General features: G+C 38.0%; 1 protein-coding gene across 1 annotated transcript in view; it reads left to right on the plus strand.

The window, feature by feature from the left end:
• Nucleotides 1–17,732, plus strand: part of OSTN (osteocrin) — a 30,761-nt gene extending 13,029 nt beyond the window's left edge. Inside the window, exon 3 of the mRNA XM_017873388.1 lies at nt 17,648–17,732. Coding sequence (XP_017728877.1) covers nt 17,648–17,732 — 85 coding nt within the window. The remainder of the gene's footprint in view (nt 1–17,647) is intronic.
• Nucleotides 17,733–23,896: the final 6,164 nt, after the last annotated feature.

A 23,896-nucleotide genomic window follows, 5' to 3' on the forward strand; every position in this document is an offset into this window, starting at 1 on the left:
TGAGTTTTAGTTAGAAACAATTTCAGACTTGTTTTGAGTTGTAATGATAGTTCAAACATAATACAGTGTTAAAATTTTCTCTCATCTGTTACTAAGGCTTCAACATCATTAAAAAAATTACATATATATATCACATATATATAAACCACAAGACTAAAATGTCACATATTTAGTAACAAGAATGTATAGCTTGCAATTTTGCAACCTTTATGTAAAATAAAATTTTATAAAATTATAATAATTTCGCTTAGAAGAGCTGTACTGAGGGTTATTTACTGCTATTTTTTCAAATTCTATGAGACAAGAATTTTCCTCCTTCCTTATGTGTTGTTAGATTTTTCACAAGACCAGGAATTATTTGTTACTGCTATATGCATAAGTGTGCACAAAAACTTCATGAGTTTCTTATAAATGTCTGTGGTTTTCATGTATATGCCCTCATGTTTTTCCCTTTATCAGGCACACATTCTCTATCTTCTCATACTTACTAAGAGAAGGTAATACATCTGAGATGCACTTTCCATACTCTGTGCTTAAAGATCACATACATCACTTAATTCAGGGATTCATAAACTTTTTGTGTCATAGGTCACTGTAGCAGTTTGGTGAAAGCTATGAACCCCTTCTCAGAATATTTTTTTGAGAGTGATAGAATTTATAAGAGTTCAAAGGTTACCCACTGTTTAGAAACAGAATTATCAAAAACAATTTTTAAAATTAATTTGCCATATAACATATATGAAATATTTTAAATATTTTATTTATTAATACCTAAAATAAGATGTAAAGATATGTCTGCAAACAATAGCTGTAGCTGGGTGCGGTGGCTCATGCCTGTAATCTCAGCACTTTGGGAGGCTAAGGCAGGCAGATCACCTGAGGTTAGGAGTTCGTGACCAGCCTGGACAACATGGTGAAATCCTGTCTCTACTAAAAATACAAAATTCAGCCAGGCGTGGTGGCACTCATCTGTAATCCCAGCTACTCGGGAGGCTGAGGCATGAGAATCGCTTGAACACGTGGGAGGCAGAGGTTTCAGTGAGCGGAGATTGTGCCACAGCACTCCAGCCTGGGTGACAGGGAGACTCTGCCTCAAAAAAGAAATTGTTGTAACTAGTGCAGAACATAATCATTTCAAAGTATCTATGATAACTAAAATGTGCTTTGAAAGTATCTGTGGTTTATGTGAGTAACAATGTTCAGACACAACTATTACTATTATTTCTTTTCTATATTCATAAAGTAAATGCTTTTTTTTATTATTTTTATTTATTTATTTATTTATTTTTTGAGATGGAGTCTTACTCTGTTGCCTAGGCTGGAGGGCAATGGCTTAATCTTTTTTTTTTTTTTTAGATGCAGTTTTGTTCTTGTTGCCCAGACTGGAGTGCAATGGTGAGATCTCGGCTCACTGCCTCCTTCACCTCCCAGATTCAAGTGAGTCTCCTGCCTCAGACTCCCGAGTAGCTGGGATTATGGGCATGGGATAATAGGTGCCTGCCACTATGCCTGGCTAATTTTTGTATTTTTAGTAGGGACTGTGTTTCTCCATGTTGGCCAGGCTGCTCTCGATCTCCTGGCCTCAAGTGATCCACCCACCTCTGCCTTTCAGAATGCTGGGATTACTGGCATGAGCCACTGTGTTCGGTCATAAATGTTATCTTTCATTTACAGGTTAATGGAACTAAAGATGTAACCCTTTCCCATCTACATGTATAGGCCCCAGAATTATATTGCTACATAATCCCAGATTTTAAAACTCTGAGTCACCAGGGTACAAAATGTATTATTTAATTCTAAAATACTACAGAATATCAGAAAAGAAAAAGAAAATTAACTGTACTTTCAAAAAGGTCCACCAGGAGATGGAAACAAAAAAACTCATGAAAGCTAGGGAAAACAAAGATGAAAAGAAACAAATATAAAAAGCTAAACAGGGAAAACCCTATATCAGATCATATTAACTTGAAACGAAGAACCACCTGTTGTTTCCTATTGTGTATTGCTTAACATATTTTTACCTGAATAGGACACTAGCTTCATTTTCTGATTCATGTGCAAATTACTTCAATTCTCCGGGCAACACTAACTCAACTATACTTTGAAGCCCAAAATATTTTCCTCATTTCCATTCACTTGTTTAGAGTCTGAAGTGATCATTTTATTTCTGTTTTCTTGTTTTCGTTTTTTGAGATGGAGTCTTGCTCTGTCGCCCAGGCTGGAGTGCAGTGGCAGAATCTCAGCTTACTGCAAGCTCCACATCCCGAGTTCTAGAGATTCTCCTGCCTCCGCCTACCGAGTAGCTGGGACTCCTGATCTCAAATGATCTGCCTGCCTCAGCCTTCCAAAGTGTTGGGATTACAGGTGTGAGCTACCAAGCACTGCCTTTTCTCTGGAAAAAATAGTATCTACTATCTGAATGACTCTTTAACATTAGAAGATATTGATGGCTAGGCGCAGTGGCTCACGCCTTTAATCCCAGCACTTTGGGAGGCCGAGGCAGGCAGATCATCTGAGGCTGGGAGTTTGAGACCAGCATGACCAACATGGTGAAACCGCATCTCTACTAAAAATACAAAATTTGCCGGGTGTGGTGGCTCATGCCTGTAATCCCAGCACTTTGGGAGGCTGAGGCAGGCAGATTGCCTGAGGTCGGGAGTTCAAGACCAGCCTGACCAGCAAAGTGAAACCCCGTCTCTACTAAAAATATAAAAGTTAGCCGGGTGTTGGTGGCACGCTCCTGTAATCCCAGCTCCTTGGGAAGCTGAGGCAGGAGAATCGCTTGAACTCGGGAGGCAGAGGTTGCAGTGAGCCAAGATCGCACCATTGCACTCCAGCCTGGGCAACAGAGTGAGACATCATCTCAAAAAAAGAAAGAAAAGAAAAGAAAAGTAGTGACTTTTTTCAGGAGCATACCTCCCTGGAAGAGATCACGCAAGGAGTGGCCAGGAGAAAAGTATCCTGACCTCTCACCTGCTCTTCCTCTATTCTGTCTTCCCCAAATTATCTATTGCTTGATCCACACCAAAGCCAGAGGGCACAGGAACATTTATGTGTTCCAAAAAGCTCAGCCTTCTAGGACTAAAAGTAGGGTGAGAAAAGGCAGCGTGTGTCTGAGAGCAGAGGGAAGACAGCCAGCAAAATTATACACATTTTGGAGATTTAGGTCAAGAAACACTTTGCTCCAGAATATTGTTATTATATCGCCTAATTGAAAGAGAAAAACTCCATAGGTCATAATCAGAAAAAAAAACAGTTTTTCCTCCCATCCCCTGCATTCCAACCCACTCAGGGGGAGTTGTTGTTCCCTACCCCTTGAATAAACCAAAAGGCAGGTATTAATGGCTCTACTGGTCACGTCGAAATAATAAGAATCCCTCTAGTTACTTGTACTAGAAAAATAACCATATAATAGTAATTCAAATAACCATTATTATATGTGACCTCAAACCATGAATATTAATAAAGCTTCTCTTTCCCCTAGCTTGGACCCCATTCATCCTGGAAGGCTTCAGTGGGAAGGAGCTTGTGGCCATTTTATATTCACACTCTCCCCTACCACAATAGGCTGCCTTTTGTCTCCTCCAGAACTGGGGATGGAGATGCATGCAGAGAAGTAAAACAAAGTCTTACTTGACTTAATATCATGACCTGTCTTTGTGGTCTCATGACTTTGCTGAATGCTCAAAGCTGACTCATTGTGGAATGTTTCTGGGAGTCACATAACCCCCAGTGTGAATAGTAACATAGATGTCCTTACCTCCAAGAATACTCCTCTTCTGGCAGGTCTGGCAGGTTATGCCCCTCATCCTCATCCTATTCTCCCGTCTTCTGCATTTGACACCACCATCAGCATCCTGCTGGGTTTGCTTCACCCTGGCAGAAAGCCCTTGGGGCAAGGTCCCTTCTATAATTGACCCAGGCTCACTCTCTCCACATGCTCTACATCTGCCCACAGAAAACCCACATCCTTGACTCTGGTTACTGAAAGTGAAGCTGTTCTTGGTGCAGTCATCTCTCCAGTCTAGTATCAAGCCAGTTCTCACAGTTTCTTGCCCTTTAGATTTCATAGACACTATTTGATGAGGTTCACCATGCTTCAATGGGCATATTTTAAACTCGAAGTGTTTTTCCTCAAAGCCCTTTCCCCATATGAAGGAAGAGGGGAAATGCCATTGTTTTTCAATAACTTGCTCCCAAGAAATTCTCCTTTCCTGAGCTATTCAGTAGGAATCCTTTTATTGGATTGAAGTTGGAAAAGATTAGTTTGTAGCAACCTCCTTCGGAAATACTACATAAGTCTAGCACCTCACTTTGGAATGCAAAACGAAATACTTCCCACATACTTCCTCTCTACCTTTCTCTCTGTCTCTTTTTTATTCAGCCTTTTAAAGCTACAGCAAAAAACTGAGAAAGCATCCCATTTTAGTATTCTGGCACACTACTTTTTAAAAACCTCTATCACACACTAAGAAGGAGGTATTGTTACCAGAAAGAGGTCCCAAACCAGACCCCAAGAAAGGATTCTTGGATCTCACACAGGAAAGAATTTGAGGCGAGTCCACAGAGTAAAGTGAAAGCAATTTTATTACAGAAATAAAGAAACAAAAAAATGGCTACTCCATAGACAGAGTAGGGCCCAAAAGCAAGAGAAGGAATGTGTCCACTTTAGATATAATGCTTGTTTACGTATAAGATAATAAAGCAAAAAAAAAGAAAAAATCTTTGGGGAGATGTGCACTACTACAAGAGCTTATGACAAAGGACTGTTAATGTTTGTGTAACTACTGTCTTCCACAATAATTTATATTATTATATTTAAAGTGAAACTTATTTTTAAACTGAGAATGCTTTTGTTCTTATGATATCATAACATCAGGACATTTCCTGGGCCTACTAAGTCCTGGATCTCTTCCATCAACATTATTAACATGTTTTCTTAGCTGTAAACATCCTCTGACTAAAATGCCTAACCTTCTGGGAATGCTGTCCAGCAAGTCTTAGCCTCATTTTACCCAGCCCCTATTCAAGATGGAGTCTCTTTGGTTCAAATGCCTCTGACATTAGGATCCACATATTATTATGTTTTCAGAGAGACAAAATTATTTCCCTGAGATTATGTTAATATAAATTACATGCCAGATTGTTTAACTCCAAGGCCATGACTTTCCACTTAATTTCTTTGCACAAAGCTACTAGAGCAAGCAAGAGGGGAAAAACGGCAGCGAAGGCAGGCAGTGAGGCAGATGCTTACATTCCTGTGAGGTTCTGATTAGCCTAAGTAAATCTAGGTTTTACATGTGAAATGAGGAAGTAGAGGGAAGAGTCAATTATGCGTTGCCTCAAGTGACTTTCTACAAAGAAATTAAAGTTCTGTGTGAATAAGGTATTTGTCAAAGGCCAGGAACAGTAAGATTCACTTAGAATATATTCATTAAAGGAATACTTTTAGAATTACTGTATCCATGATATATCCTACCAGGACTGCAGCTATCTGAATTCTTGCCTCCTCAGAAGAAAGACTTTGACTGAGGAGCATAAAGCAGAAGAAGAGACCTAGGCAAGTTTTAGAGTAGGGGTTTATTAAAAAGATTTAGAGCAGGAATGAAAAGTAAGCTACACTTGGAAAAAGGCCAAGCGGACATCTTCCTGTTTGACCTTGGCCTTAAGGTTTTATATGCTGACCTACTTCCGGCATCTGGCGTCGCTCTTTCAGTGGAATGCCCCTAGAAGGTCATGTACCAGTTAAACGCCACCATTTAACCTCTTAAAGCACATGCTTGAGCCCACTCACCCAACTCCTGAGATCTTATCAGGAAGCTGCTGATCACCAGTTTCAGATATTTCTGATCTATAGGGAAACTGCCTTTCTCTGTGCTGGCTGTGACCAATTATTACTTTAGAGAGGCCGTGTGACAAATGCTTGACCATCACCTGTGGTTACCTGACTTTCCTGGTGGGGTGTGGCGGCCGTCTTCTGCTCCGTTCCTGTTCATGCCCCAGTACAGCTCTATGCACTGTAACAATAGGTTCAGGCTAAAGTTGAGACTAGCAATGCCAGATTCAATTTGTCAGGTATGATTGCCCTTCTTGACAAAAATCCCAAAGATTACGGTAAAAATTCTAACATTTTCTTTTCTTTCTAACTCGTTGTGAAGAAATGCCACAGAACTAGGCCAATCACGGCATCTCAAAGTTTATGCTTTTCTTTTTTAGCTCTTATTTGGTCATCTCCAGAGGACGTAGTTGAGAACGAGCTCCATTTCAGGTGTGAGAAAACAGAAAAGGGATTCAGTATTAATCGAAATGTGACTGAGGCATTTCTCAATCAATAGAGGTGTATTTGGCTAAAGTTGAAGATACTCGCGGGGAAAAAGAATCCAAGTCCCAGGAGCACCTGTGACCTGTGCTTTTTCCAAAGCGTGTTTTCAAGGGGAAAGAGCATGCAGGAGGGGGAAAAAGGCAGGAAGGGCAGGCAGTGAGGCAGATGCTTCCATTCTTGTGAGGCTCTGACGAGCCTCAGTAAATCTACATTTTACATATGACAAGAGCAAGTAGAGGGAAAAGTCAGTGATGCATTCTCTCGTGCTCAGTAAATCTACAGTTTACATAAGATAAAGTAAACATGTGTAAAGAGGGAATAGAGGAAATTAGGCTGTGATATGGGGTTGTGGAATTATAGCTCAGTTTAGAAACAGAAGGAAGGCAGTAGTATTGACTCAGTTTTCGAACTTAACTTTCCCTTTGGCATAGTGATTTGAGGAGATTCCATGTTCTTTCACAACAGTGTGTTGCCCTTTTAAGTGCTGCCTTCTTTAACAATGGGAAATGCCTTTGAGCATAATGATCTTGGGCCACCGTTGCCAGTGACTGTTCCTTACTGCATACCTCTTCTCCACTCAGCTCAAGAACACAGGATGAGACAGTCCTGTTACCTTTTCTCCCAACCCAACTTATGTATGAAGATTTAAAACTGTCTCCCAAAGGGATAATACTCGATTCCATATATAGGCTTTGCAATGTATTACACACCCTAACCCCCAAAAGAGCATTCTACAGGATATTTCTGTATTAAATCCATTTGCTGAACAGAAGTTTTAGAGGTTTTAAAAGTTTCATTAGCTCCTCAAGATTCATGAGCCAAGCAAATGGAGACCCTCTCTGCTTTATATGATAAATTCCATATTACCGGTGGAGGGTGTCCAGGTTCTTGGCGTCTTGAACAAAGAATTAAACAAAACACACAAACAAAGCAAGGAAAGAATGAAGCGACAAATGCAGAAATTTATTGAAAATGAAAGTACACTCCACAGGGTGGGAGCGGGGCTCAAGGGCCCCGTTATAGAATTTTGAGGAGTTTTACATACCCTCTAGAGGATTCCATTGGTTACTCGGTGTACGCCCTGTGTAAATGAAGGGATGAAATAAAGTTACAAAGTCACATACTGGGCACGCCCTATGGAGAGGATATTTTCTGTCATAGCTGAAGTGTGCATCGGGCTTATGTTCCCTGCCTCCAGACCCTACCTATTTTCCTGCCTCATCTACAGCCATTTCCAAATTAAGCATGCCAATACAGTCACTTAAATCTCATTATGTGATTCCAGTACTCACGGTTTCTTTCTGAATGCCTGTCCATGTGGCCAATCCCGTGAGATAATACATTAGAAGCTGACATTATGGCTAGTCAGCTCCATCATCATAAATTGAGCAGAATCTGTTGAAAAGTGAATGATCACTTTTGACACAGAATCCTAGAAGTCAAAAGTAAACTTCCTGCTAAGTGAATTAGCACTTTCTTTTGTTATTCAAAACTACCCCACTTATTAAGTGGGGTAAAACCCTACTTAATAAATTATTTTCCTTCTCATCCTTCACAGGTTCTTGCCAAGACCTGCATCTTGGGCTATTCTCACATGTCAGTCCTTCCAAGGTTGTATATAGTGATATCTATCCTAATGTAAACATTTCTTAGTTTTGCATTGTAATTTTAAATTGCAGTAACCAAGATTGCAAGATTCATGGAGGATCATTTATTTTTTCTACATGCTCCTTAAGTTTTTCCTACGTTTTCTAAGTTTTTTCTAGAATCCCCAAATTGGGTGTGGTCTCTTCTCTCTTGGAATTACTCCATTTACTAAATTGTTGAGAAACAATTTACCAGTTGTTTCTGTCCTGGATGTGAAGGGCCTGTTAGGAAAAAAATGGCTTTTGCCCTGTCCTTCATGCACTCCTTCCCAGGGAAGGAATGGCCACTTCTCTGATTGGTCAGTTTGGGAGGAGTAGTTGAGCCTGTTCAGGTTATCTGCTTGCTTCCTCTTTTTATTGGAAAACAATGACTAGTTATAAAAGTCTGTCTAATACAGGGAGAAAACAACAGGAAGCCTTATGAAATTCAGATGTAAAGACACATTGTATATTCAATTTGATCAGTAACAAAAATGACATTTTGTTTACTATATATTGACCACTCATATTTTATTTCTCTACTGTTTCTGAATGTGGACTTGAGAAAAAAAAAGGCAGTATATTTTGGTTCCTTAAAACCATATCACCATTCAGATGTAATGTGCTCCTTCATCCTATCATTCTGGAATTTGAATTTAAATTTTAACTTGGTTTTGGGCACTTTGATTATTTCCCTTCTCACAGGTTCTTGCCAAGACCTGCATCTTGGACTCTTCTCACATGTCAGTCTTTCCAAGGTTGTATATAGTGATATCTGTCCTAATGTAAACATTTCTTAGTTTTGCATTGTAATTTTAAATTGCAGTAACCAAGATTGCAGGATTCATGGATGATCATTTATTTTTTCTACATGCTCCTTAAGTTTTTCTTACGTTTTCTAAGTTTTTTCTAGAACCCCCAAATTGGGTGTGGTCTCTTCTCTCCTGGAATCTCAGAGCACTGTGAATCTCATGGTATTAGATAACTATTGCTACGCAACAATTACCTACAATTAACAACAATACACATTTTTGTTCTCATACACTTTTTGTGCACCAGAAATCCAGGAAAAGCTTGACTCATTTTTTTCCAGCTCAGGGTCTCTCTTAAGGTTACAGTGAAGAGTTGGCCTAGGGCTTCAGTCATCTGAAAGTTATAGTGAGGCTGGAGTATTCACTTCCAAAATGGCCGCTCACTTGGCCGAAGGCAGGAAGTCTCTGTCCGTCACTGGCGGTTGGCAAGAGGGCTTAGTTCTTTGCCATGTAAACCTCTCTACAGGGTTGTTAGCATGCACTTAGGAAATGACAGCTGGCTTCCCCCAGAAGGAGTGATCCAACAAAGTAAGGCAGAAGCTGCAATAGCTTTCATTACTTCCAACAGTGTCATTTCCACAATAGTCTATTGGCTGGAGAAGTCAGCCCTATTCAATGCGGAAGGAGACTACATAATGGGAGAATTATTGGGGTCCACCTTGGAGTCTGGCTAGTACACTCATGTAAGGTTTTTTTTTTTTTTTTTTTGAGACGGAGTCTCGCTCTGTCGCCCAGGCTGGAGTGCAGTGGTCGGATCTCAGCTCACTGCAAGCTCCGCCTCCCGGGTTTACGCCATTCTCCTGCCTCAGCCTCCCGAGTAGCTGGGACTACAGGCGCCGCCACCTCGCCCGGCTAGTTTTTTGTATTTTTTAGTAGAGACGGGGTTTCACCGTGTTAGCCAGGATGGTCTCGATCTCCTGACCTCGTGATCCGCCCGTCTCGGCCTCCCAAAGTGCTGGGATTACAGGCTTGAGCCACCGCGCCCGGCCTCATGTAAGGTTTATACTATAATAAATAATTTCCCTGGTTTACTAATCTAAATTACTGAACTATTTGAAGGAACATTCTTTTTTAGTGATTACCGTTTTCTCCCATTTTGGATAGTACTCAGTGTCGGTGGAGCTCTGTGCCTTTCTTGAAGGAGGACTAGCATTTTAGTGCCCCTTTACTATGTAGTAGTGAAATCAGACTACCGAGTTTAAGGAACATTTTCCACACTCTGATTTGAAGTTTCTTTCCTTGGATCTCGAAACCATGAACAGGATTAGTAAAAGTTGTTGTATCCAACAAATGGAAGGAAAAAAAGTTTTAATGACACCTGAAACACCTATTAAGAACAGTTAAACAACATTTAGACATTGAAATTTTAAATGAAGTGCTAGTCTGTAAAATAAGCCTTACAAATTTTAAAGGCATAGTTATCATAAAAAACATGTTCTCAAGCTACAATGTGATTAAATAAATGACAGAAGGATAACCAAAAAGAAGCTGCAATTCTCAAGTCATTTAATGAGAATAACATTATCTAAACACCAAAACCACATATGGAGAGAATAAGAAAAGAAAACTGTAGGACAGCCTCATTAATGACTACAGATAGAAAATTCCTACCAAAAAAAAATAGCAAAACAAATCCAGCAATGTATTTAAAAAATGCCATTATCATGTTGTTTATCACAAAAATACGATGTAAGCTTAATTTACTTTGAAAATCAATTAATGGAGTTAACAAATTGAAGATATAAATCACATCATCTCTATAGACTCAGAAAAAGCATTCAGTAAAGCTAAACCCCCACCTATGATTGAAATCAATTGTAAATTAATAATACAAGGAAACTTTTTTAACCAAGTAAGGGACACTGTTAAAAATGCCTACAACATTTATTCTTAAATGATGCCACTTACAACAACAAAAAGGTCTCTGGAGAAAATTTTAACAATTTATTTGAAGACGTTAAAAACACTCTAAATAAATGATCTTGGATAGTAAGAATCAATATCATAAAGATTTCAATTCTCCCCTAAATGAATTATACCTGGATTCAGTACAATTCTAGTCAGAACAGCAATAGGATATTCTATGGAACTTGACAAGCTGAATCTAAAATTTCTGAATCATTAGGCATGAATATAGATTTTTAAAAAAGAAACATGATTTTACTCACCCCATAAACACAAATTAAATTTGTTCTTGTTTATTTTGTTTTGAGATGGGGTCTCGCTATATTGCTCAATCTGATCTGAACTTCTGGACTCAAGGGGTAGTCCCTCCTCAATCTCCCAAGTAGCTAGTAGTGCAGATATGAGCCACTGTGCCTTGCACAAATTAATTTCAACATATTAAAAACTGAAATGTGAGAGGCAAACCTACAAAAATATTTTATGACATAGGAGAATATCTTCATAATATTAGGGTAGAAGTGATTTATTACATGAGATGCAAAAATATTGATGTTTTAAAAGAACATCAAAGATTTTTTTAAAAAATCACAATAAAGAAGGTGAATCACAGATGGGAGAAGATATCTGAAATTTATAACTCTCAAAGTCTAATATTCAGAGTATTCAAAGCCCTCCTACAGATAGATGTTTAAAAGAAAAGAAAAATATAGAAAAACAGGCAGCAGATTCAAACAGGCACTTTCAAAAGAAGAAATCCAAGTGGCCAATAAACAAATGAAAAGCTGAGCAACATCATTAGTATTCAGGGAAAGTAAATTAAAACCACAATGATATATGATTACCAAAGCATTAGGCTGGCAAAATTAAAAATCCCAGAATACAAGGGCTGGCATAAATTTGAAATAATAGGAACTATCATACACTGCTCTTGGGTTCATAAATTCATACAATAACTTTGGAAAATAATATGACACTATGGAATAAAATTAAGTATAGGCATAGCTGTCAATTCTACTACTGGGAATATACTGTAGAGGAATCCTTACATGAACACCAAAGGCATGTACAGCCGAACAATACGTAACAACAACAAATAGAGGAAATACCTCAAATTTCCATCTATAGTAGGATGGATAAACAAATGGTTGCGTATTCATGCAATGAAATATTATACAGCAGTGGCTGTGTGCAGTGGCTCAAGTCTGTAATCCCAGTACTTTGGGAGGCCGAGGTGGGCGGATCACAAGGTCAGGAGATGGAGACCATCCTGGCTAGCACGGTGAAAGCCCGTCTCTACTAAAAATACAAAAAATTAGCCAGGCGCGGTGGCGGGCGCCTGTAGTCCCAGCTACTCAGGAGGCTGAGGCAGGAGAATGGCGTGAACTTGGGAAGTGGAGATGGCAGTGAGCCGACATCACACCACTGAACTCCAGCCTGGGTAAGAGAGCGAGACTCTGTCTCAAAAAAAAAAAGAAAAGAAAAGAAAAGAAAAGAAAGGAAATATTACATAGCAGTAAAATAAAGGAACTACAGCTCCACATATCAGCTTGGAAAAAATCTCAAAACACATAATATTTGCTGAAAGAAGTAGAGAAGAATTCATACATAACTTTTGTCCCAGCTTGATGGAACTATGATTGACAATATAAATTGTATATATTTAGGGTGTACAGCATGATGTTTTGCTATATGTACACATTGCGAAATGATACCACAATCACATACCTATCACCTGACAGTGACCGTTTTTTGTTTTTTGTTTTGGTGAGAACACTTGAGATCTGCTCTTAGCAAATTTCAAGTATAGGTTATTATTAACTTCATTAACAACATAATAATTAATATTTACATTATTAGCATGTTAATATCAACATTATTAACTATAGTCACAATGCTGTACATTGTTTGTAGTACTCAATTCCTTTTAAGTGAAATTCTGGAATTGTCAAGTAAACAACAGATTTTTGAAGAATACATATAGATTCTGAGATTATGCGAAAATCAAGGGAATTATTAGACCAAAATTTAGTCTATAGATTACTCTGGGACTGAGCCATGCAACAGTTGCAGTTTGGGAGGAGGAATACCGGAATTTCTAAAGTACTGGTAATGCTCTATTTCTTATGCTGCTGCTGGGAATAGGGCTGTTTACTTTTACTCTCTTTAAATTGAACACAGATAAATGTATAGGCTCTACTATGTGTGAAGTGATTCTCAATAAAAAGTTTAAATACAATTTTTCCAACTGCTGTTTCTTAGAATGTAAAATACCTTTAGAAATGGAGTTATCCAAGACTATAAATGTTAAAGAAAATCTTGTGTCACATAGGAAGTTTAGATTTTCGTGTGAAAATTAAAGTTGCATTTAAAATAAACAATCTAATCATTGTCATCATATTAGTTTGATAAATATTCTATATCCTTAAACTACTTTACTTACAGAATATTTCAGAATGGAAAACGTGGGTTGTTTTAAATGCATGTATCATATAAGCCATGTCATACCATCATTTTGTCACAAGAGGGACTAGATAGTCAAAAAGTACAACTTTGCCTTTTGGTTGTAAGATTATATTTTCTATCTAACGTTAATTTTCCATACACTATATTCATGCCAGTGAATGTATTTTAGAGTATAGTACCATTATATATACATATATATTTCATATCAACAAAAATGTTAAAATAACTACTAGCTTGCTGTTTCACTTCTGATGGATATAGATTGTATAGAAAGTATTTAACCAGGCTGTTATGGTTTCTGATTATGTGCTTTATGAAAATTATTTTATTTTGTGTTAGTACTAAAATTCAAAAGTGAATTGATTTATATATATATATTTGTTGTATTTATTTTTCTTATTTGATTTCCAGATATCTGTAAGCATTTACAACCAATCTCCAACTTGATAAGATGAATCGAAGTAATTATGAATTTATTGCTAGAGTAAAACCATGAGTTACTATTTTATCCAGTTGACCAGTAGTTTTCACTTAAACTTGCTTTGCGGAACCTACGGTGTTTCTGGAAGGTCTGTCAGGGGCCACTATATATGGAGTAGGAGGGATACCTTTTTACTGGGACAATTCTTTACTTAACTTTTCATATATTGCTGTCTTTTATAAAGCTTTTTATCTATAGAAATAATTACAAATTGAAAACCACTGGACTAGACTGGTAGGAAAAATTAGTATCAGTTGAAATGTAGGAAATGTTTTTACATGTGTTACCTCATTAGCTCTTTTCAATGTAAAATGTGAACCCTGAGAGGTAGCCTTTGTCTTGTTCACCATCGTAACGCCAATGCAGAGAACAACACATAACACATGGTTAAGTTGGTGTAACACATGGTAATGCATGAAACATTCAAATATCACTTAACAAGTAAGTTTGTTAAGTGAATAAACAGCTCCAGAAGGTGGGCATAACAAGTATTATTTGAATTTTATCAAAAAGCAAAGAGTAGCTTAGAATAAAAGACTTGCAGAGGGTCATACTATCAGTAAGTAAAAGAATCAAGTAGAACCCAAATCCTCCATCTCCTGGATTTTAATACATTTTGGATCAAATCTGGGGGAAAGAAGGTGAGGAGAGAATGGAGAAAAGGGAAAGAAAGGAAGTAGAACAGAATTTAAATTTATTTTGCTTTCCACTATACCGTAGCTGCCTCTTATTTGATTGAGCAGGGAAAGATCAACTGTAGTAAAGCAAAAAAGAAAAACACGTTTTCACTTATTTACATTCATTGTTGAGAAAATAAGTTTTGGTAGGAGAGACCAAAGGATGTTGTTTTAATCATACATATCTCTAAAAGAGTAAAAGGGGCCAGGTGTGGTGGCTCACTCCTGTAATCCCAGGACTTTGGGAAGCCAAGGTGGGTGGATCACCTGAGGTCAGGAGTTCAAGACCAGCCTGGCCAATACAGTGAAACCCCATCTCTTCTAAAAATACAACAAATTAGCTGGGCGTGGTGGCAGGTGCCTGTAATCCTAGCTACTCGGGAGGCGGAGGCAGGAGAATCGGTTGAACCCGGGAGGCAGAGGTTACAGTGAACCGAGATTGCGCCATTGCACTCCAGCCTGGGCAACAAGAGCGAAACTCCGTCTCAGAAAATAAAAAAAAAAAAGTAAACGTATTATTTTTTCCTGACAATGTCTATTTCTAAAGGGAGTTTGGGGAATCAGTGCAGGTATCATGTGACTGCTTTCCCCAGCTGCTATTTCCTTCCCTTTCTCACAAGTCCTTCAAACACCTGGGAGGACTGGTTTTTCACTTCCTCTCATTCATGTTGTTGGCAGAATTCAGTTCCTTACAGTGGCAGGACCAAGATCCCCATTTGCTTTCAAAAACTAGTAGGCTGGGTATGGTGGCTTAGGCTGGTAATCCCAGCATTTTGGGAGGCCAAGGTGGGTGGATCACCTGAGGTCAGGAGTTTGAGACCAGCCTGGCCAACATGATGAAACCCTGTCTCTACTAAAAATACAAAAATTACCCAGGCGTGGTGGCGTGCACCTGTGATCCCAGCTACTCAAGAGGCTGAGGCAGGAGAATTGCTTGAGCCTAGGAGACAAAGGTTGTAGAAGGCGAGATCATGCCAACACCGTATCAGTTTCCATGTCTATTTTTATTAGCCTTGTGTGCATAGCACCAAGCACAGAATCTGGCATATAGAAGGTATTAAGTAAATATTAATCGTCTTTAAGTACATTATTTTAATTAGAATTAATCAATGTTTATAGGTATTTTCAACGTACAAGGCACAACAGTAAAAACCTCCCATGTTCTCCATACTTTCCAAGACTTTTTTTTCCCCCGAGTCAGAGTCTCGTGCTGTCGCCCAGGTATGAGGGCAGTGGCGCGATCTCAGCTCGCTGCAACCTCAGCCTCCTGGATTTAAGCGATTCTCATGCCTCAGCCTCCCAAGTAGCTGGGATTATAGGAGTGCGCCACCACACCCGGCTAATTTTTGTATTTTTAGTAGAGATCAGGTTTCACCATGTTGGCCAGGCTGATCTCAAACTCCTGACCTCAAGTGATCTCCCCACCTCAGCCTCCCAAATTGCTGGGATTATAGGCATGAGCCACCGTGCCTGGCCTCCAAGACCTTTGCTAAGTTATTTACTTCGTAGTAATATCAGGAGCACTGATATGACTGTGTAGTTAAGGAAAAAAATTGGCATAATTATTTTCCTCTACTATTTACATTAAATCATCATCAATCTGAGAGTAGTCAGTTACAGGTTTTTGAGGGAAAAGGTTATTTCTGACTCATTTCTTCCACCCATTAACAGCTGCAAAAAGAACCTTATACACAGCAGATACACAGTAAATTATAATAGAAAAAACAATTAAATCAAAATAAGAAAAGCCTCGAAGGTATTAAGGTTTTCATTCATGTTTAGTGTTTAAACTAGTATAAAGTAATTATTGGTAAATAAGTATAGTTTAATAATATGATAGTAGGAATTAGAGAAGAACTAAAGAAGTTACTGAAAATGTTCTGAAGCAAATATTTTCTTGACTGTTTAAACTCCTGAAAATTAAGTTTTCTTGTGAGACACTATGTCCTACATCACTGAGATTTTCAAGCAATGAAGTATATCACCATTGGTCAAAAAATTGAAGCAGGCCAGGCATGGTGGCTCACACCTTTAATCCCAGCAGTTCAGGATGCCAAGATGAAGGATCACTCGTGCCCAGGAGTTTGAGATGAGACTGGGCAACATGGCAAGACTCCCATTTCTACAAAGAATTCAAAACAATTAATCAGACATGGTGGCACACACTTATAGTCCCAGCTACTCAGGAGGCTGAAGTGAGAGGATCACTTGAGCCCTGGAGGTTGAGGCTGCAGTAAGCCATGATCACACCACTGCATTCCAGCAGAATTCCTTACATTTGGCGGGAGAAGAGCATTTTAAGTTTATTTCTCGTTACAAAAGTGTTTGTCTGCTGGTAATGTTCTGTTTCTTGGTCTGGGAATTTATTACACTTAAAATCTGTACATGTCTAATATTTTTATAATGTGCCCTTCTTTCTGCCCTCTTTTCTGCATGTATATTTTGTCAACAATAAGCCTAACACTTTTATAAGCCAGTTACCTTTTCTATGAGATGAATCACTGATTTACATAGGCTTCTTAGACTCTCCCTGCTGTCTCTTTCTTCATAAACATTCACACTGGCCTTAATTCCCACGGCCAGTGAAAGTTATACAACCGAAGTTCTGGATCCTCTCTTGTTAGGATTTTGGCTTGATAGAACTAAGTGATGATAATATTAGCAAATCAAATTGAAAAGTTTCTAAAGTGCGTCTTATTTTTAAAGGGGTAATTTACAGAAAATATAAGGTGGAAGTTATGTTCGACCTTTGGTAGTACTGTGTGGATTTTTTATACTTCGTTTTAATAATGAAGATGTTTAATTTATTTCAAACAGTATTTAACAAAGAGAATATAAGCAAATGTCGACCATCACATACAAAGTTTTTCTGGGTGAAGTTTAAGGAAAGACATGAGAGGCAAATACTCTTTCCTGTCCCACCATCATCCTTCTTTAGATGAGCCATTCTGAAGCAAAGTTTGTGAAAAATGACTGCTCCAGTTTAATCTTCACCAAATAACAGGAAAATACAATTTGAAGGGGGAAGGGATTTTCTCAAACTAAAGCACTTAGTTGGCAGATTAGTATGCTGATAAGACCTGGCTTTTGGTTTGGTCTATTTGAATTTGGATAAGTTAACTTCTCTAAGCCTCAGTTTCCTCATATGTAAAATGGAGCTAATAATATCTAGTAATATCTACTCCCACAGATGTTGAAAATATGAGATAGTGTCTGGCACATAGTGGGTACTGGTGATGAGAACTATCATGTTTATTCCAGCTCCCAAAGAAAGCCCCCAGATCTCCATAAAATAAAATGACAGAAATAATGATCAATAACTTGCACTTTAGCTTCACAATGTCCTCCTTGGTTTGTTTCAGGAAAGTAGTAGATCATCCAAAAAGGCGATTTGGTATCCCCATGGATCGGATTGGTAGAAACCGGCTTTCAAATTCCAGAGGCTAATTGATTCCAATTGTGAGTACAATTTGAATAAGTAACAATATATGCAGGCATTTGATTAACATTTCACAACGGAGTAATCAATCCATTCTTGCTTTTAAGTCCCCCTTTTGATTTCCTAGCTTATCAATTCACTTTTCAATCATTTATGTATTCAATTAGTATAGTATATTAATGTTAAATCACTTAAATGATAGTGAAAAAGCAAAAGAATGTGCTAGTTCTGCTTCACTCTCCAAAATTAGTGATTTAGTAATTTTCAGACTCCTATGTAATTAACCATTGAATATTAATATGCAGATAAGGGTTAAAGTCCTAGTCAATATATTAAATCTCCTTCATAAACGTATAACAATCCCTGTGTTATGAAGAAGACACATTCAAGTGATACACATCATCTTGTTGTCAATAAGTACGTTTTTAGAATTATGATAACGTGGAGCACAGGAGAGAAAATGCACAGCAGAAAGAGCATTAGCAATGGAATCAAAACACTATCCAAATCTTGATTCTTTCATTCATTCATTAGCTTGTTCCTGTTAAGATAGTTTATTTTTCTACAGCTTGTACATTTCAATAATAATGTAGAGGTATTATGAAGATTAAATTAGATGTTTGTAGTGGGCCTACAATATATTGGATACACAATGCATGGCAAGTGATAGTTGATATTACAGTTCTAAAAATTTACTGTTCCAGGCCTTATACTTGGCACTTTATGTGCATTGCTTCACTTAATCATTTTATTTCATAAAGCAATACTATCACTATCTCCAATATCTTGAGAAGTATTGATGTATAATGGTTAAAGTTGCCAGCTAAAGAGATCAGGCTTTATGGGTTCAAATTCCAGGTCATCTATCAATATTTGTTAGCTATGGGAACTTATTTAAATTCTGAAACACTCCTTCATTAAATTAGAATAATAATTTCTACCATATAGCATTGTCCTGAGGATTAAATAGATACATATTAAGCACTTATAATAGTACCTGACATGTTAATTTCTTCATAAGTATTAGTTAATATTATTATTATACAAATAAATGGAAGGCTTAGAAATATTAACTTACAGTGCCACATAGAGTATAAGTGGTACACACAGAATTAAAATCCAGAAAGGTTACATCCTGAGTGGATATGTTAAACACAGCATTTAATCATACATATCCTTTAAACACTAAGTAAATGTTTTTTGAACGTGAAATCTTAGCAATATGTTTTCTTCCAATAGGGCTTATAGAAGGTGCATCCTCGCTTCCTAAAAATAAGACAAACTGGAACTGCTTTAACAATCCGAGGCTAGAGAAGAGGGAATTCTGCCTTCTGCTTCTCTAGAGATGATCCTTAGAACAATAATTTAGAGGCCCCAAAAGTATCACATTAGCCCTGATCTTCTCTTAATTTAAATCTCCCCATTTTGTTCCTCCTTCTCATGCTCTAAAACCACAATAAATAGTCAGTATTTTATCTCAGCTCTCTCATTCTCAGAATCACTCAGTTAAAATAAATTTCTTTATCATGCAGTTGTTTAATGAACCTCTGCGGTTAATGAATGCCTGTAGATACAAGAGAACTTCCTGAATCCTGCCAAGAACACTGCCTTTTAATCAGCATCATCTTCAAAATAGGTTGAACATTATTTCTTCATATCTAGAGATATACCAAGTTTGGTCACTCTTCAAGATTGTTAAAAATTACCACATTATATTTGAGTAGAAACTAGCTAATTGCTATTTAAAAACCAAGTAACTCTTTGAGTCCTCCAGTTTCTTGATGTTCTGAGAACATTATGACAATAAGGTAAAATTAATCAAGTTTGATTGGTTTCCACATATACCTTTACCACCCTTGATTATCACCCATTTCAACATTTTTTAGTTCAACCACAACAAGTTATGATAAATTATACGGGGAACTCATTTTCACACGAAATTTTTTTTTTTTTTTTTGAGACCGAGTCTCACTCTTTGGTCAGGGTGAAGTGCAGTGGCTGGATCTCAGCTCACTGCATCCTCCCCCTCCCGGGTTCAAGCGATTCTCTTGCCTCAGCCTCCCGAGTATCTGGGACTACAGATGCCCGCCACCACCCGCCGGCTACTGTTTTAAAATATATTTTAGTAGAGACGAGGTTTCACCATGTTGGGCAGGATGGTCTGGATCTCCTGACCTTGTCAATCTCCCGCCTCCGCCTCCCAAAGTGCTGAGATTATAGGCGTGAGTCCCTGTGCCCGGCCTTGAATTTTTATATGAAGACTGAGACCGTAGAAATTTCAGCTAGCTACTAAACTATGAAGACAGTTGAATTAATACAGTGCTTCCTGAATCACTGTTGGGTGAAATCCAGTCAATTTGTATGTTGTGTCCTTTACTTTTCTTTTCTTTTTTTGAGACAGAGTCTTGCTCTGTCGCCCGGGCTGGAGTGCAGTGGCCGGATCTCAGCTCACTGCAAGCTCCGCCTCCCGGGTTCCCGCCATTCTCCTGCCTCAGCCTCCCGAGTAGCTGGGACTACAGGCGCCGCCACCTCGCCTGGCTAGTTTTTTGTATTTTTTAGCAGAGACGGGGTTTCACCAGGTTAGCCAGGATGGTCTCGATCTCCTGACCTCGTGATCCACCCACCTGGGCCTCCCAAAGTGCTGGGATTACAGGTGTGAGCCACCACACCCAGCCCTGTTGTGTCCTTTTCTTAGCAAACTTTGTTGAGCATCTTGACAATCACTGTTCTTATATTAAAATTGCAAGGTGAGAATATCATAAAAGAATCGATTTAGAAAAGAACTTATCATAAATTTTCCCTTTCCCATTCATCAGTCATTGTGGGTTCACCTCTTCAACCATTATGTTTCTATTTCTTTTCCATCGCTGCCACCAAGATTTCTCTCAGACATTTGTTTATTTCCTCATGTGAAGTTTCATGTTATGTAGTTTATGAATAACAAAAGACATGAGATGATAATATATTTCTAATTTCCAATCAAATTTTCAAAGTTACTTTTGATATTTTTATCTATTGTCACAATATTCCTTTGGATTAAACAGGGGTTGTACTAAAGTGTATCATTTAATAGATAGCAACTTAAAAGTCATTAAATACGGTTCACACAATCATACAGCTAAGAGGTTCAAAAACATAAAGTTTCATTTAGTCCAACCCCATTTTTTAAAACAATGCAGGAAAATGGAGCTTGCAAGAGGAAATTAACTTGTCTCAAATTTTATAGACTCTTGGGCAGAGCAAAATCTGGGGTCCAGGTCTTTGGACTTACAGGCCAACATTCTCTTCATGACCCAAAAGGTCTTCTTGGTGCTAAGTTTTCATTGTTGAATGCTAAATTCTTTGGCTATACATTTCTAAGATGAACAGAAATCGTATCTCACACTTTACAAACATCTTTGTTTCACTTCTGTGCAGGTTGATGGATTTACTTTTGGAGCAGGTTTATTTGTGGGTTTTCATTTTCTGGGTTTCACTTTAACACTTCACATTAAAAGTAAAACTGCTGCCTAATTATGGAAGTGTTGCTTGATTTGAGGTCATGTCTAGACACAGCTGCTCTATGATAGCCTAGTATAGAGGCCAAATGCCCCCTGGAGCTTTGCTAACAGCCACTGACATGAGGCCGATTGATAAATATGAGAAAAATCACACAAATTTATTTAACATTTACACATGGGACCTTCAGAATGAAGACCTCAACTCTCCATGGAGGTACAGAGATGCTTATATCACATCTTAAGGTTACAGAAAGAATGCAGACTCAGAGCATGGCCACAACCAGGTTTTATCAATCGTTCCAAGGCAGGTTATGGGAGAGAGAATGGAAGAGGCTTGGCTAGCAAAGGTGGACTTGTTATGTAGATGAAACCTCATCGGCAGCAGCCCTCAGAGAATTTAGATGGTGAATGTTGGTTTTCAGTCCTTTAAAGGTATCAAACTCTCAGTTAATCTTTCCTAGTTCTGGACAAGGGAATGGCTGCCTGCATGAATGCAAATTCTCCACAGATCTACACATGCAAATTTCCTCCACGAAAGACGCATTTTCAGGATCACTTCAGAATATGTTAAAGAAATATATTTTGGAGTAAAATATTTTTTATTAACTTCAATCCCCACTTTGAAACTTAAAAAGCATTTCACACATTAAAAGCCAAACTAATAGCTTTGGAGAGATTTGGAATGGAGGTTGTTAGATAGAAATAGACAAAAAATGGAAAGACAAATTGGGATAAACAGAAAAAAGTAAATTTAAATATATTATCTCACATCTTGTTTAGTCGTCTCTTAGTCCTGAGAATAGATCGGTTCAGTTAAATCGCTGTGTCCCATTCCAGAAGATGGCACTGAAGGTGGACTAGGCCTCTATATGTGATGCAGACAAACAGATCTTTAATAAGAAGTGTTATACCTAGTCTACCCTACACTAGGTATCAAGTATTTCTAAGGAAATAGAAAAAAAAAAAAAGGTTAAGAACTGTCTAGAGCAGTCTATAGACTAGATTTTTTAGAGTCTCTGAAGCATCTTCAGAATGCAATGGCAATATGACAGATTATTCTGAATTGTGGTTCAAGTGAACTTTGAGAAGTCCATATCAGCAGGCCTGAAGGTTGTTTACATATAAGTGGCTGTTATTTCTCTCAAAATTTAAGTTGTCTAACTTCAGTCTGCAGGGCTTTTTGAAAAGCACAGTTTTAATTTCTAGAGATTTCAGGTCAGAAAAAAATGGCAGAAAAAAAACAAAAATGTTAGCTAGGAGACTTGTAGCCAAGAAAGAATTCAAGATTCAGTCCAAACTATAGGCAAATAATAAAATCTCAAAAACAATGAATAAAGCTAGAATCTAACAACAGGTGTCTGTATAGTTTTCTTTTGAAAGATAATTTTTCTTTCTCCACTTCCCCATTTCTACCAAAGACAAGTCATAGTCCTTATTTATTTGCAAAATAAGTTTCAGTCATATTATATATTATACTTGGTCTGATTATTTGCATAAAGTACAGCAAAAATGTGATTGGCCATATAACATCTTTTGAAATTGGCTTTACTGAGACTTTCCTTATAAGGAATCTCAGATTAGACTTTCAAAAGTTTCTTGAGGTTAACCAAATCAAAGATTTATTTGTGCTTGTACCTACCTGTATGAATTGGGTGAATTTCTCTCTTCTCAGGGTCCCAAAATAACTTGAGATTCCTGGGCCTGTCAGAAAGTGACATTCTTTGCTTAAGCAGTCCCCAGCCTTTTCGGCACCAGGGACTGGTTTCCTGGAAGACAATTTTTCCAAGGACCAGGGGACGGGGGGAAATGGTTTTGGGATGAAGCTGTTCGTCCTCAGATCATCAGGCATTAGTTAGACTCTCATAAGGAGCACACAACCTAGATCCCTTGCCTGAACAGTTCACAAGAGGATTCGTGTTCTTATGAGAATCTAATGCCACTGTGGATCTGACAGAAGGTGGAGCTCAGGTGGTAATGCTCACTTGCCCACTGCTCACCTCCTGCTGTGTGGCCCAGTTCCTAACAGACGATAGACATATGCTGATCTGCAACCCAGAGGATGGGAATGCTGCTTTACTTACCACAGGTCAGGAACTTTGTAAAGAAATCACGTAGGCAAGGTATCAGGCAAGCCTTTCCTAGAGGCTTTTTATTGGCTCTATAAAGTCAAACTCAATTCCTCAAAGTAGTCTGGACATTTCTGAAAATACACCACTCCGCTCAAATCCTTGATGAAATATCCAGTGTCTGCAGTTGTGTAATGTTAAAAAAGAAAACATACTCTTCCTGAACTTATATAAGTATATTGCAAAGTAAAACATATTTCAGACTTGACAATGCTTCCTGTATGATTGAACATGCCAAATAAACTGTATATGTTTTTCTTGGACTTCCACGGGCTCTAATATTCCAAAAGGTAGTTTGAGGTAAAAAAGGCTGAATTTAGCATTTGAATTTTGATTTTGGAAAGTTTATCAAACATCAAAAGTTTAAAATACTTGATATCACAAAATAAGATCACAGGTCTCTGTAAAATAAGACATTCATTTAGCTAAAATAATAATTTGGAGATTTCAAAAAGCATAGAGAGGAGACCCAGTTTCCTAAACAATCATAAAGTCTAATAAAGACAGCATGAGGCAAATTGAATCTGTCTCTCCCGCTCTCCCCTT

The sequence above is a fragment of the Rhinopithecus bieti genome, unplaced genomic scaffold (genome assembly GCF_001698545.2).
Source record: "Rhinopithecus bieti isolate Rb0 unplaced genomic scaffold, ASM169854v2 scaffold_5626, whole genome shotgun sequence".
NCBI classification, from domain to species: Eukaryota; Metazoa; Chordata; class Mammalia; order Primates; family Cercopithecidae; genus Rhinopithecus; species Rhinopithecus bieti.